This window comes from Oncorhynchus tshawytscha, linkage group LG33, assembly GCF_018296145.1.
Source record: "Oncorhynchus tshawytscha isolate Ot180627B linkage group LG33, Otsh_v2.0, whole genome shotgun sequence".
In the NCBI taxonomy this organism is placed as follows: Eukaryota; Metazoa; Chordata; class Actinopteri; order Salmoniformes; family Salmonidae; genus Oncorhynchus; species Oncorhynchus tshawytscha.
Window position 1 is genome coordinate 14582921 of NC_056461.1, and position 14655 is coordinate 14597575.

At 43.4% G+C, this 14655-nt stretch overlaps 1 protein-coding gene across 1 annotated transcript in view; it reads left to right on the forward strand.

Moving 5' to 3' along the window:
* The window catches only part of LOC112235802 (USP6 N-terminal-like protein), an 81766-nt gene that overhangs the window by 4780 nt on the left and 62331 nt on the right, over positions 1-14655 (forward strand). The window contains exon 2 of the mRNA XM_042311286.1: positions 3200-3300. Within this exon, the coding sequence (XP_042167220.1) occupies positions 3297-3300 (4 nt within the window). The 5' untranslated portion in view covers positions 3200-3296. The remainder of the gene's footprint in view (positions 1-3199; positions 3301-14655) is intronic.

The following is a 14655-nucleotide window of genomic DNA, read 5'->3' on the forward strand; positions in this document are numbered from 1 at the left end:
GTTTCCTTATTTCACAGTTCTTGGACAATGCTAAGGATCTCTGTCTTTCTGCCCTGATACCCTGACAGTGAGGAAACAAAGCAGCCTGCAGTAGTCAGGCAAGAGTTAGCAGCCACAAATAATCTCATCTGTCCCCCTCTGTTTTATACACACACACACACACACACACACTTTTCCACATGGGCTCTGTACACAGTTGGCACAAAGAGCAGTCGTGCCTCTTGTAATGCCTCTCCACAGAGTGTAGAGAACTAGTGTGTAGATGTCTGTTTGTAATGAAAGAGCAGTCTGTTTGTCCGTCTGGGCAGTGTCTTGTGTGAGTTGGAGGGGTTTCTTTGACTGCCTCAAAAGCTGGTCCCGGCTGAGCTTCCGTAGCATAGCAACCAGACCTTTGCTATGGGTTCTCTCTGTAATAAAAAACACAGTCTGAAAAATGGTGCTGTGGGCACTGAGTGGGTGGAGGATTCGGTTTCTCCACTTCCCCACACAGAAAACACTGCCAGAGACAAAATGCCCTTTATATGTGACCTTAACTGTGCGTGTGTGTGATCAAACGGGTCAGCCCACACTGATAATAGTTAAATAGATTACAATAATTTACACACACACACATCCTGCCTCTCAAACACACACACCACATGTTTGAGAGGTTATAGTGTTATTACATTCCCCTTCTCCTCTCCAGGCGCTGGCAGAGCTCCGCATGCCAGTCTCTGGTGGGTGCTTATGCCCGCTGGCACATTGGTCTGCTTTCTCTCTGCCTGGCCTTGGAGTGGCCGGCCCACACACAGCACACCAGATGTTGGTGCAACCTCAGCCAAGCTCTGTGTGAGTGTGCGAGTGTGTGTGTGTGCGTGTGCAAGTGTTTGGCAGGCTCCGTTGAGTGTACGCATGGATGCTGCTTTGGCAGTACCTGACGCTCTCATTTCTGCCAGGGTACCCCTCAGTCCTCGGAGAAGGAAGAGAGGTCCATCCACTGATCAGTACACCCCACCCCTGCCCCTAGCCCATCTCTCTCACTCTGCCTTGGGCCAATGTTCCTTTATGCCTGACCCTCTCAGCTTTGGACAGAGATACTACTAACTCCATAATAATACAGAGTTGTGTCTATTTTAGTAGGGCTTTGAGGTCCCTCTGCCTCCTCAATCTTCCTGTAACATTACTGTTGATTGGCTGTTCAGTAATGCTGCGGTTGATTGGCTGGCTGTAGACCTGGGTCAGGGCAGAGGTGAACATATTGTCTGGTTTCCCTTATCCCAGTTCACCGCCTTAAAGAAAAGACTCTCAGCCCACACACTCAGGCCTGAGTCCAACCTATTAACCCATTGTTTTCCTTAGCTAGGTCTTTGCTGACTGAATCACAGCAGGTGTGCGCAACATGTCTGGCTGACTAGATTAGAGGTCGACCGATTATGATTTTTCAACACTGACATCGATACCGATTTATTGGAGGACCAAAAAAAGCCGATACCAATATAAAAAAAACGCACATTTGGACTCGTCAAACCAAAAGACAGATTTCCACTGGTCTAATGTCCATTGCTCGTGCTTCTTGGCCAAAGCAAGTCTCTTCTTCTTATTGGTGTCCTTTAGTGTGGTTTCTTTGCAGCAATTTGACCATGAAGGCCTGAAGAACTTTGAAGAAACGTTCAAAGTTCTTGAAATTTTCCGCATTGACTGACCTTCATGTCTTAAAGTAATGGACTGTCGTTTCTCTTTGTTTATTTGAGCTGTTCCTGACATAATATGGACTTGGTCTTCTACCAAATAGGGTTATCTTCTGTATACCACCCCCACCATGTCACAACACAACTGATTGGCTCAAACTCATTAAGAAGGAAAGAAATTCCACAAATTAACTTTTTAACAAGGCACACTGTTAATTGAAATGCATTCCAGGTGACTACCTCATGAAACTGGTTTAGAGAATGCAAAGCTGTCATCAAGGAATTATCAGTACATTATCACTTATCACAATTATATGCTCAAAGCAAAATGTCATTGTATAGTTAGATGCGCAAAGCAAATCTCATTCATATACAGTGTGTACAAAACATTATGAACACCTGCTCTTTCCATGACATAGACCAGGGATGGGAAACATTTGATGAGACCAGTTCTACTCATTTTGACTTCTTTCGAGCCCATATTAGGAAGGTGTTCTTGTTTTTTTTTGTACACTGTGTATACCCCTAATATTTACAACTTGGATTCATGAACACAGTTGTAAGTATTGGCATTTTTGGATTGACACATGAAACTATGTCAGCGCTTGTTTGTCTTCTGTTAATTAAAGCTGGAATCCTCAATTGGTGAAATTACAACAATGGGGAAATGACTGCAAACAACAAACACTTTTTTTCCCTTCCTCAGACAGCATTGCACACACATTAGGACAGGACAATATGCACTGCAATTTATTTCATCACGCTACTGAATTCCCCTCTACTCTGTTTTCATCAACAAAGAGATAACAAAAGCGCTGGGGGCGAACAGTGGAGTTGTTTCCCCCGATGGCGATTCCATCTTAAGAGTTTTTCTGACCTGTGCTCGACCAATAACAGAGGTCTCTAGGAAGAATCGGATCCTTTGTGGCTCCTGCCCTGTTGTGTCATGGCAACATGAGCTAGGTAATTGACCCCTCCCTCCCACTGCATGGCTTGCATCTGCAGCACTATCCAATCACCTGTTATTACCCCACCACAGAGGAACACCACTGTCACCAGATTATGGTTATTTAGTTTGGTGGGCCGGTGGCTGGGCCTTATGGGTATATACACACACACACACAGGCCTGGTCACTCTCTCCGCTCCCTGTCTTACTAGCTCAACGATGACACTAATGACCATGCCAACTGTCATCTCTGATCCTCTTCATCGGGGCGTGTGTGTGTGTGTGTGTGTGTGTGTGTGTGCCCTGCACGTACTGTGTTTGTGTCATGGAGCACGTCACTCCAGAGGTGTATGGCAGTGAGGTGGACAGGACATAGGATAGATTGTACCCATCATGGAGTCAATGACGCAGGCCTAATGTGATTCCTCATATGAAAGACCTAATGATATTTCTGAACGTTATAATGATTTGTCTTCTTGACAGTGTGTCGCCACTTAAAAAAATGTGAACCTTTTGTCTCTGAAATATCAAATGTGTTTGAGCACCTATTTAGTTTCGCTCATTTGAATGACTCCTTCTCTGCAGGTCATGAGTGCCTCTAGGAGGGCACCTGTGGAGAACGACCGCACCTGTCCAAAACCCCGCCTGGGCCCTGCCCTGTTCCCCAACCCCGGCCTCCACTATGAGTAAGTACCTATAACCCTTCACCATGCCCCTCAACAACACAGCCAGGTCTATCATAGGTCACTACCCTTTTCACACCATCTAGCCGGCCTGAACCGTACTGTGCCGGCCTGCACGGTTTCACACTGTTCGGTTCAGCTCACTAGTGGGAAAAGTCCTTTTTATCATTGGTAGCTATTTGATGTACCCGTCTGGGTAGAAGCTGGAGAAAAGAGAAGTAGCTCCTTGCTATGCTTCTGTGATCCACAGCGCTCCACTACATGTGGCCTATGGATGCTTCATGTGGAGAGGTGTTAAATGGGCTCAGTCTGTCTGCACCTCCTGCTCCCTGTGGCTGAACCATATGGCAGAGAGGAGAGAGTGCTGCGTCCTTGACTCGCCACGGCAATCACCCATCAATCAGCCCCGCAATGCATGATGGGAAGGGGCATGGGGTGTAGCAGGATGCACACTCCATTGTGTGTGTGTGTGTGTGTGTGTGTGTGTGAGAGAGTACAGCTGTGCCTGGGCCATCTTTGTCCATGGTGTTGAATCTGACAGTGTCTAATGGGACATGCTGCATTCTATGGAAAAGTGAGCTGTGAATCACACCATGTCTGAGCTTCTGCTCAGTTCTATGTTAAGATATTGCACTTGGAATGTGTCTTGGCTCAGAATACATGGGCAATAATTAAGAGCTTCGGGTGTGTGTGTTTTGCAGAGTGTGAATTAAGTTAGCGGTGTCAAAGGAATGAAAAGGAGCGTCCACACTCATAACTAAAACTTTGGACAAACAAAGTTATCTGGCTGTTATCTGGATATCTTCTTTCGAAGGGGACTTTCCCCACGGCTCTTTATCAAGTCGAATTCCAGATTCAACAAAGCAAAAAAAAATGTAAGAGCATTTCAGATAGAATGTATTGCATAGAGCTGGCCTGATTGTCCAGTATGTCCACATCTATTATAGTAGAACATGTCCGTTCCATACAGTGCATTTCTATCTGCAGTGCTCTGAGTAGGCTAGGTCTCTGGCTGGTGCTGAAGGGTTGCTAGTTGGTTACCGGGGCAACCCTGTGCATGTGAGGTGTCCACTGTAAGGTGACTGGATTAGCCAGATGCTGTGGAGGGGAGTGCTGAGAGAGTGAACTCGACTACTGCCTTTTCCTCTGCACGCGCCAACGCTCATAAACATGCAGGGCAAGCATGGGACCGTGTGCGCATGTTTGTGATCTGTGCTTATGGTCCACAAGGTGTCTGATTTTGAGTGATGGATGAACATGTAATTGATAGTAACAGACGAGAGACACCTGCCAGGAACTTGGTGCTAAGCAGGTATTTATAGCTTACGTCCGCTGCTCTGTGCTCTCACACTGCAAACTGGGTTATTAGGGTTAGGAGAGAATTGGGTGGGAAACCACTCACGGAACACACATGGTGATTTCTCACTAAAGTAGCCCCCCAAAAAAGACCATGATTTCTATGAAATTTCAACCATCGAAGCGTTTTTTTGAGGGAGGATTGTAGACATAAAGCATAATATATGAATAATGAATAGAAATTGGACATTTTGCCCTATACACGGCCTCCTTTTAAGACTCCATCGTGTTTAATCTGTAGGCGCTACAAAGTAAAAGTTTGTGTCATATGAAGCTTTACCACTTGCTCTGTGATATGAATAGTATTTTGAATTCAATAACAAATGTCTTACATATGTTTATGAATATTGAAAAATATAAACATGATTATAGAAAATCTAAATGTTTTGATTAGCCAAATGTTTCTTTATATTGTTTTACAAAATATACTCTACAGGCATTTCAAAGTTCCCGAGTGTGAATCAGAAAAGTGTAGTGTGTGTGTCTATGTTTTGTGCTCAGGCCCTGCGTAGCCCATCACCAAGTCCCCACTTTTCCTGCTCTGATAAATGCTGAAAGGCCTTTCCAGCTTTGATCCCTTACTTCAGTGAGAACACAAATAGCACAGCTACAGAGTCAGTCATTCTGCACCGAAACAACAACCACTAACAACCCAAACCACTAACATAACACCCTGTTGTAACCCCATGGGAGAAGCTGCTAGTACAGTCACGTATTGTACCTCAATGTGCCTTCTCGGCACACAATGTGCTTTGGGATAAAATGGCTTTGGTAAATTCACTCACTGATTGTGCCCTCTCGATGTTGTTGATATCCCTAGTTAATTACCCTAATTAGCCTCCACCCGCCCGTTAGCCTGTAGGATGGGGAGATGAGGGGGGTTTGCTCTCCCTAACGAGTATGTTAATGAGCGACAGTCGATGGATGATGACTCATTCTGGATGGAGTCATTTCCTGTGCATTTGGAAAGGAGGAGAGGACAGGAGTTGTCTCTGCATCACACAACGTTTTGACAGACACAAGATGTTGGCTTTTGTGAAGCGCTTAGAGCAATAGGTTAAAAAAAAACACTACATAAATGAATTGAATTATTACTATTTTAATATCAGAACCAGTATCCAATTGTTTTCTGAGGTAAATGAAAAAAGCACAGAGTTCCCATTGTGTTTTCACCAACAACAAAAAAACTGTTTACTGTTTTAATGTGAAACATGCGTTCTCACAGTGAAGAGTAGTTCTGTTTTAATGTGAAACATGCGTTCTCACAGTGAAGAGTAGTTCTGTTTTAATGTGAAACATGCGTTCTCACGGTGAAGAGTAGTTCAGTTTTAATGTGAAACATGCGTTCTCACAGTGAAGAGTAGTTCTGTTTTAATGTGAAACATGCGTTCTCACAGTGAAGAGTAGTTCTGTTTTAATGTGAAACATGCGTTCTCACAGTGAAGAGTAGTTCTGTTTTAATGTGAAACATGCGTTCTCACGGTGAAGAGTAGTTCAGTTTTAATGTGAAACATGCGTTCTCACGGTGAAGAGTAGTTCTGTTTTAATGTGAAACATGCGTTCTCACAGTGAAGAGTAGTTCTGTTTTAATGTGAAACATGCGTTCTCACAGTGAAGAGTAGTTCTGTTTTAATGTGAAACATGCGTTCTCACAGTGAAGAGTAGTTCTGTTTTAATGTGAAACATGCGTTCTCACAGTGAAGAGTAGTTCTGTTTTAATGTGAAACATGCGTTCTCACAGTGAAGAGTAGTTCTGTTTTAATGTGAAACATGCGTTCTCACAGTGAAGAGTAGTTCTGTTTTAATGTGAAACATGCGTTCTCACGGTGAAGAGTAGTTCTGTTTTAATGTGAAACATGCGTTCTCACGGTGAAGAGTAGTTCTGTTTTAATGTGAAACATGCGTTCTCACGGTGAAGAGTAGTTCTGTTTTAATGTGAAACATGCGTTCTCACTGTGAAGAGTAGTTCTGTTTTAATGTGAAACATGCGTTCTCACAGTGAAGAGTAGTTCTGTTTTAATGTGAAACATGTGTTCTCACAGTGAAGAGTAGTTCTGTTTTAATGTGAAACATGTGTTCTCACGGTGAAGAGTAGTTCTGTTTTAATGTGAAACATGTGTTCTCACAGTGAAGAGTAGTTCTGTTTTAATGTGAAACATGCGTTCTCACGGTGAAGAGTAGTTCTGTTTTAATGTGAAACATGCGTTCTCACGGTGAAGAGTAGTTCTGTTTTAATGTGAAACATGCGTTCTCACAGTGAAGACTGTTTTAATGTGAAACATGCGTTCTCACGGTGAAGAGTAGTTCTGTTTTAATGTGAAACATGCGTTCTCACGGTGAAGAGTAGTTCTGTTTTAATGTGAAACATGCGTTCTCACAGTGAAGAGTAGTTCTGTTTTAATGTGAAACATGCGTTCTCACAGTGAAGAGTAGTTCTGTTTTAATGTGAAACATGCGTTCTCACGGTGAAGAGTAGTTCTGTTTTAATGTGAAACATGCGTTCTCACGGTGAAGAGTAGTTCTGTTTTAATGTGAAACATGCGTTCTCACAGTGAAGAGTAGTTCTGTTTTAAGGTGAAACATGCGTGAAACATGCGTTCTCACGGTGAAGAGTAGTTCTGTTTTAATGTGAAACATGCGTTCTCACGGTGAAGAGTAGTTCTGTTTTAATGTGAAACATGCGTTCTCACGGTGAAGAGTAGTTCTGTTTTAATGTGAAACATGCGTTCTCACGGTGAAGAGTAGTTCTGTTTTAATGTGAAACATGCGTTCTCACGGTGAAGAGTAGTTCTGTTTTAATGTGAAACATGCGTTCTCACGGTGAAGAGTAGTTCTGTTTTAATGTGAAACATGCGTTCTCACGGTGAAGAGTAGTTCTGTTTTAATGTGAAACATGCGTTCTCACGGTGAAGAGTAGTTCTGTTTTAATGTGAAACATGCGTTCTCACGGTGAAGAGTAGTTCTGTTTTAATGTGAAACATGCGTTCTCACGGTGAAGAGTAGTTCTGTTTTAATGTGAAACATGCGTTCTCACAGTGAAGAGTAGTTCTGTTTTAATGTGAAACATGCGTTCTCACAGTGAAGAGTAGTTCTGTTTTAATGTGAAACATGCGTTCTCACAGTGAAGAGTAGTTCTGTTTTAATGTGAAACATGCGTTCTCACAGTGAAGAGTAGTTCTGTTTTAATGTGAAACATGCGTTCTCACAGTGAAGAGTAGTTCTGTTTTAATGTGAAACATGCGTTCTCACGGTGAAGAGTAGTTCTGTTTTAATGTGAAACATGCGTTCTCACAGTGAAGAGTAGTTCTGTTTTAATGTGAAACATGCGTTCTCACAGTGAAGAGTAGTTCTGTTTTAATGTGAAACATGCGTTCTCACGGTGAAGAGTAGTTCTGTTTTAATGTGAAACATGCGTTCTCACGGTGAAGAGTAGTTCTGTTTTAATGTGAAACATGTGTTCTCACGGTGAAGAGTAGTTCTGTTTTAATGTGAAACATGCGTTCTCACGGTGAAGAGTAGTTCTGTTTTAATGTGAAACATGCGTTCTCACAGTGAAGAGTAGTTCTGTTTTAATGTGAAACATGCGTTCTCACAGTGAAGAGTAGTTCTGTTTTAATGTGAAACATGCGTTCTCACAGTGAAGAGTAGTTCTGTTTTAATGTGAAACATGCGTTCTCACGGTGAAGAGTAGTTCTGTTTTAATGTGAAACATGCGTTCTCACGGTGAAGAGTAGTTCTGTTTTAATGTGAAACATGCGTTCTCACAGTGAAGAGTAGTTCTGTCTTTGCCTTGAAATGGCTGGACTGTGAATGCTTATACACAGGCCCTTAGGTTAGTGCAGAGGTCTTTCAGTAGTGTAGATATCAGTCACCAGAGTGCTCTCTCCATCCCCCCTCTCCCTACTGACCAGCCGTGTTTGATAAACAATCCAGACTTCACATGTCTGTGTTATGGAGGTGGAGATGAAAGGGGGAGTGATGTATGTTACCAGATGTCTAGCTATCACCTGTCTCCCCTGCCCCTCTCTCTGTCTCTGCCCCCACTCTCTCTGTCTCTGCCCCCACTCTCTCTGTCTCTGCCCCCACTCTCTCTGCCCCCACTCTGCCTTTCACGCGGCCGCTTCCTCTTTCTCTCCTTGTCAGAGGAGAACTGATCTGATGTCATTCGGTAGCTAGCGTGCTGTTGGGTCCACAGTGGCTAGGCGTGGCGCAGACTAGGGTAATTATCTCCTCTAAAGCCTCATCTGGTCTCCATCTGCTGGGCACTGAGACAGCACCGCTAGCCTAGTATGCTGGCTACCACTGCTAACTGACAGCCTGATAACACTAGCCCTGTTGTCATGGGGAACATGCGAACAGACTACTGGAACACACCAATATAGGATTTCACTTTGACAGAACAATAATGTTCTGAATGCAAATCCAGGCCCCCAAAACACTAACCGGCTAATCCTTGGACCTGTTCATGCTGAGCAGGGCAGAGTGGCTATCTGCTAAAATGCTAAAACTTGGCCCTGGTTAAAAGCAGTTGGCCTCCAATCCATTAACATGCTAACTTGGCACAGTCTAGGGCTATACAATCTCTAAACCGCTAACATGGGAAGTCTCAGCACTGATTAAGCAGAAGTCTCCAACCCCCTGGTCCTCTGTCTCTTGGTGTAGGGCCAGGCCTGCTAACATCCCTCTGTCTCCGGACAGCTCTGCTTAGCACAGCAAGACTCCAGCATTCCCTCAGACTGACACTGTCACAGGGATAATTACTAGAGAGAGGTATTTGTTTGAGGGACAATGCCCAATTTGTGTTGTACAGGTTAGACTAGTTCATCTATCCCACTTGGGCTGTGTCCTGAACAAGTTGAGAAGTTTGAGTATGGGAGAGTGCACGTAGGTTTTAGGGTTAGGTAGGTAGATATTTTTTGTACAAAATGTAAATTATTTATCTTCCATTGAAGGTGTCACCTCTAACAGGCAGGACAGTTTGTTGTTGTAGCTATAGATGGGTTAGCTGACAGCGTCATGACAACGATGTGCACACTTCAATGGGGCAGAAGTCAGTGTGTTGTTGTGGTTCTGGATGGCCAGATGACTAGCAACAATAAGAAGCTGCCATGTGGCGAATCGTAGGTGGTGCGTTTCAGCGAGTTTTATCTTGTTCTTGATACATAGTTTTGTTTTTGAGGTGTTTTGACTGATGTCCGTGCTAAATATGGCAAAATTCCGCATGCTAGCTAACCAACAACTGTAGCGACGTATTCGAGAGACAAGTAATCATCGTGCAAATGTATTTGTTTTCAATAAACATTGGAGACAAAATATAGTTTGCATGTTGTCAACATTCTAAGCCAATCCCGTCTGTTTTGAGTTGGTTTTGTTGCGAAACATTCAACCCGTCTATAACTGGAGCAACTGGCTGCAATGGGTTGTAGCTGCTGCTGTATAGAGGTAGTAGCATTGCTGCATTGCAGTGTTCAACTCGTGTTATGTTTTGGGCTTTAGTACGGTAGTGTTTATGTCCTCTCCCATATCCTCTGATCTCAGTTCCTCCTGTGGAGCCGTAGTCTCAGTTCTGTGTTCACAATGGAACCAAGTCTCCCACTCCACTGACCTGGCTTCCTGTTGCTCTCTCTCTTTCTCTGTCTCTCTGCTTTTCTCTGTGGACCACAGCATGTAGCTGATGACATGTTGTGATGGGGGGGGGGGTGTCTCGCAGGTATGTTGCGGTTGCAAAGGGTTGTAAACTTTCCGGTAAATTTTCCATGGGAAGTTAAGCCTGGGAATTTTTCTTAAATTCATCAAAATATAACAGTGAACCTTTTTTTGTGGGATACACATGAGGCAATTCTAGGTCTTGTGGCATATTTTGGTTAAACTATCCCCAATTCAATGGAATTGCAACCCTCATTCTTCCATCACATGTACAGCTGATTCTCAAGATCTTGCACACGAATGAGATGCTATTGAGCCCACACTACTACACTGTCTGAGCCAAGGACTACATACTTTCTGGTAGGTTTTGATTACATTACTGGGTGGGGTGAATATATTTTATGACATGCATGATTTTTTGTTAACTAGTAAATCGTAGCCTACAGCAAAGTGTGTTTAAATCATTTCTAACTTGCTAACAATTTCTGCTAGTTAGTTTTTTCTACCATATGTATTTTAGCTTGATTGAGTCTGCTAACTGAGGAGTGTTAATTCACCTGTTTCCATACATGTTATATTTTAAAACATTTATCTTACAAAGGAGTTGTTTAATCTTTCTGCTTAACTATTTATCTGTACATGGAATTGCATTTGCATATTTTTTACAATTTTTTTCCCCAAGCTTTACAGGAAAATGCCACGGGCACTATCTGATGTGTGGATACATTTCACTGCAGCTAATATAGAAGGAAAAGCTGTAGATTTGCAAATACTGTGCCAAATCATATGTGAAGAATGCAACAAAGATGCAGAATCATCTGGCCAAGTGCATGAAGTTCATTCAAAACAATCAACCTCTGACAAAAGTCCCTCTACTTCTATTCGAGGTGAAAATGATAAATCAGACACCTTATCGATATCAACAGCTCATGGTCCTTCTCGAATCAGAGTTTTTTTTTTTTACTCAATGGAGGAACGTAGTAGAGAAATGCTGATGAATGTCTTGCTCGAGCTGTGTATGCAACTGGTTCACCTCTGATGCTCACAGGCAATGTGTATTGGAAGAGATTTCTGAATGTTCTTTGCCCAGCATACACCCCTCCAACCAGACATGCTTTTTCTACTCATTTGCTGGATGCAGAGTTTCAACAGAGTTCAAGTGAAGGTCAAGCAAATCATAGAGAAAGCAGACTGTATTGCAATCATATCTGATGGGTGGTCAAATGTTCGTGGGAAAGGAATAATTAACTACATCTCCACCCCTCAACCAGTATTCTACAAGAGCACAGACACAAGGGACAATAGACACACCGATCGTTACATTGCAGATGAGCTTGAAGGCAGTCATCAAGTTATAGCAGAAATCTACCTCACCAAATAAAGTGAGAAGAATAAGAGCACCACATTGAAGCTGCCTAGCAACACCCGTTGGGATGGTGATATCATCATGTTTGACAGTCTCCTGGAGGGGAAGGAGTCTCCAAGAAATGGTTGAATCAGTCTGCCCCATCATGGACAGCCCCATCAAGAGAAGCCTCCTGGATGATGTGTTTTGGGAGAGAGTGGTAAGCAGTCAAACCTATAGCAGTAGCCATTGCACAGATTGAGGGAGACAATGCCATCATGTCTGATGTTCAGACTCTGCTTGCAGAGGTAAGAGAAGAAATCCGTACTGCACACTTCACTGTTGCTCCAAGCAGAGCGAAAAAATAAAATATCAAAGAGAATGGTATGCTGGCAAGAGCATCCTGTCTGGTGCAGAGATCAACAAGGCATATGGTGTCATCCCTACCATGTCTTGCCACCTTGGCAGTCTGGCAAAGTTCACTTCTAAGCAAGGGCTTTGGGATGGAGATGCAGTATGGGAGCCGTGCCAACATATCTCATCAGCCACCTGGTGGAAGGGACTTTGTGGATCTGAGGCTCTTTCCCATGTTGCCTCCATCATCCTCCAAATCGCACCAACATCAGCCGCCTCAGAGCGCAACTGGTCCTTGTTTGGGAACACGGAGCCCAAAGCACTCAACATGCTGACCAATACAAGGTTTGATGAATTGGTGGCCATCCGGGTAAATTTGAGGCTTTTTGAACCTGACAACGAGCCATCCTCAACAAGGTTGGAAAGTGACAGTGAAAGTGATGTTCAAGAGGTGGACGTTGAGGAGGTCCAGGGAGAACACATGGAAGCCTGAGAGGAAGACAACCAAAGTTTTAGAAAATGTTTTTGGGAGATGCGATGGATCATTGGGGTTCATTGATTTTTCCCTTTTCTTTTGTTGTTCAGTGAAATCATCCCAAAGGAAGAGTCAACTCATTTAATTGAAAGTTCAATTCGTAACTAAATAGTTTTTTTATTTCTATTGGAAGGATTTAATCATTTGCAATTATGTGTACTTATGATAAGGTAAAATGTTTTTGTTTCTGTCTCCAAATGATATAGTAAATATATCCAATGCAAAAAAACATTTATATTTAAATGGTATTAATATTAATTTGCATATATTTATGTTAATTGCCATATATTCCCGTTATTTCCCACGGAAAGTTTCCACCTCTGAATATTCCCCAAAATGTGCAACCCTAGTCGGGATGTGTGTCGTTCGGGGGGACAGGAAGGAAGCCTCACAGGAATATGATTACATCTAGCAGTAAACACAGCAGGAGGAGGAAATGGATCCACTGAGCTATCCTTAGGGCATCTCACCAGTGGAGGAGGGACAGGGGAAACATACTGGGCTACACACAAACTCTCTCACACACACACACACACACACACACACACACACACACACCCTCACTCATTCACATGCATACAGTACACACTTACTGACCGGCACACATACATATAGTACACAGTTACTGACTGACACACAGAATCCCAATCTCTCACGCTAACCTACTTGCACGTGCAGACACTCAGCTATACGTGTGAGGACTTTTTGTGGACCAACAATTCATTCCCATTCAAAGTCCTATTTTCCCTAAACCTAACCCCTAAGCCTAAAATAGCCTTTTTACAAGTGAGAACCGGCAAAATGTCCTCTGAAGTTTAGTTGGTTTACGTGAGAACTTCTGGTACACACAAGTATAGTAAAACATTTACACACACACACTCATTCACTTGCTGACACACACAAAAAATAAATATATATATATATATATATATATATATATACAGTAATTGTGGTGACTTTTCTACTGCCATAAGGCTTGTTGTTGGCCTGTCATGGGCTGTCTAGTCTGCATGTTGCCATGGTGATCTCTACTCCCAGCTCTACCCTGGCACCCCGCTGCTCCTCACAAAGTTGAACCTATCAATACTTAATGTGTGGCGTTGAGTTCAGACGGATTGGGTCATGCACTATGTATAGAACCCTGATTAAGGATTTAAGGAGCTGTGCTTGTCTTTGGGGACAGGCTGAGCCTTTATTTCACATCATGTTTACTCACTCCGTTCCTCCACTCTCTCAGGACGCATCCCAAAAGGCACCATATTCCCTATATAGTCCACTACAAATATATCTAGTTCAAACTGACGGTTTACTTGCCTCGTGTTTGCTTTATGTTTCGCCGAGAAAGCCTCATATAAACAACATGGCTGTTCAACTGAAAGCGGTGTGGTGGTATCTTGACTGAATTGCTTCTGTATACCCGCTGTTTATGAACAGGACTCGTAACTCTATACTGCAGGACATGCAGCCACACACTCACACACATTTGTGTAATTGTGATGAGGCGAATGCATGAGACAGGCAAGCTGTAAAACCCACATTGCCTATACTGCAGAATACACAGGCATGCTCAGAAATAGCTGGTGTTGAGACAATCGTTCCCGTTTCTAGTGGCGAGGACACGACACACCTTAACCAATGACAAACCATAAACCCTACTACACTCTATGACAAATGGCCAAACCATTCACACCTTATGAGCAATACCAGCCCCCACCTCCACTGACTAATAGCAACCTGATCTCACCCCTATGACCAATAACAAACAACACACCCACCCTACTGAGCATTGAGTAACCGCACACACCCTCTGACAACTGAGAAATGGCGCGCAATCCGTCAAACCAATGACGAACGACACGCATTGTATCGACCAATGTCAAACGGGATAGACCCTGTCGACCAGAAGACGCATGAACGTCTGGCTGACCGCGAGCGTGCCTGAGCAGAGTATCTTGGGTATCGTTTATAAACTCCCACGCTCGTGGTACTGCAGTTTGGGGGGGGTTGTCATTCATCTTCTTGCCCCTACAGCACAACTACACATCATTGTCACCTCCACCTCTAGTGCTCCACTGTTTTAGCAGCTGCTGATTTTACTGTTGGCTTGTAAACAACTCCACCC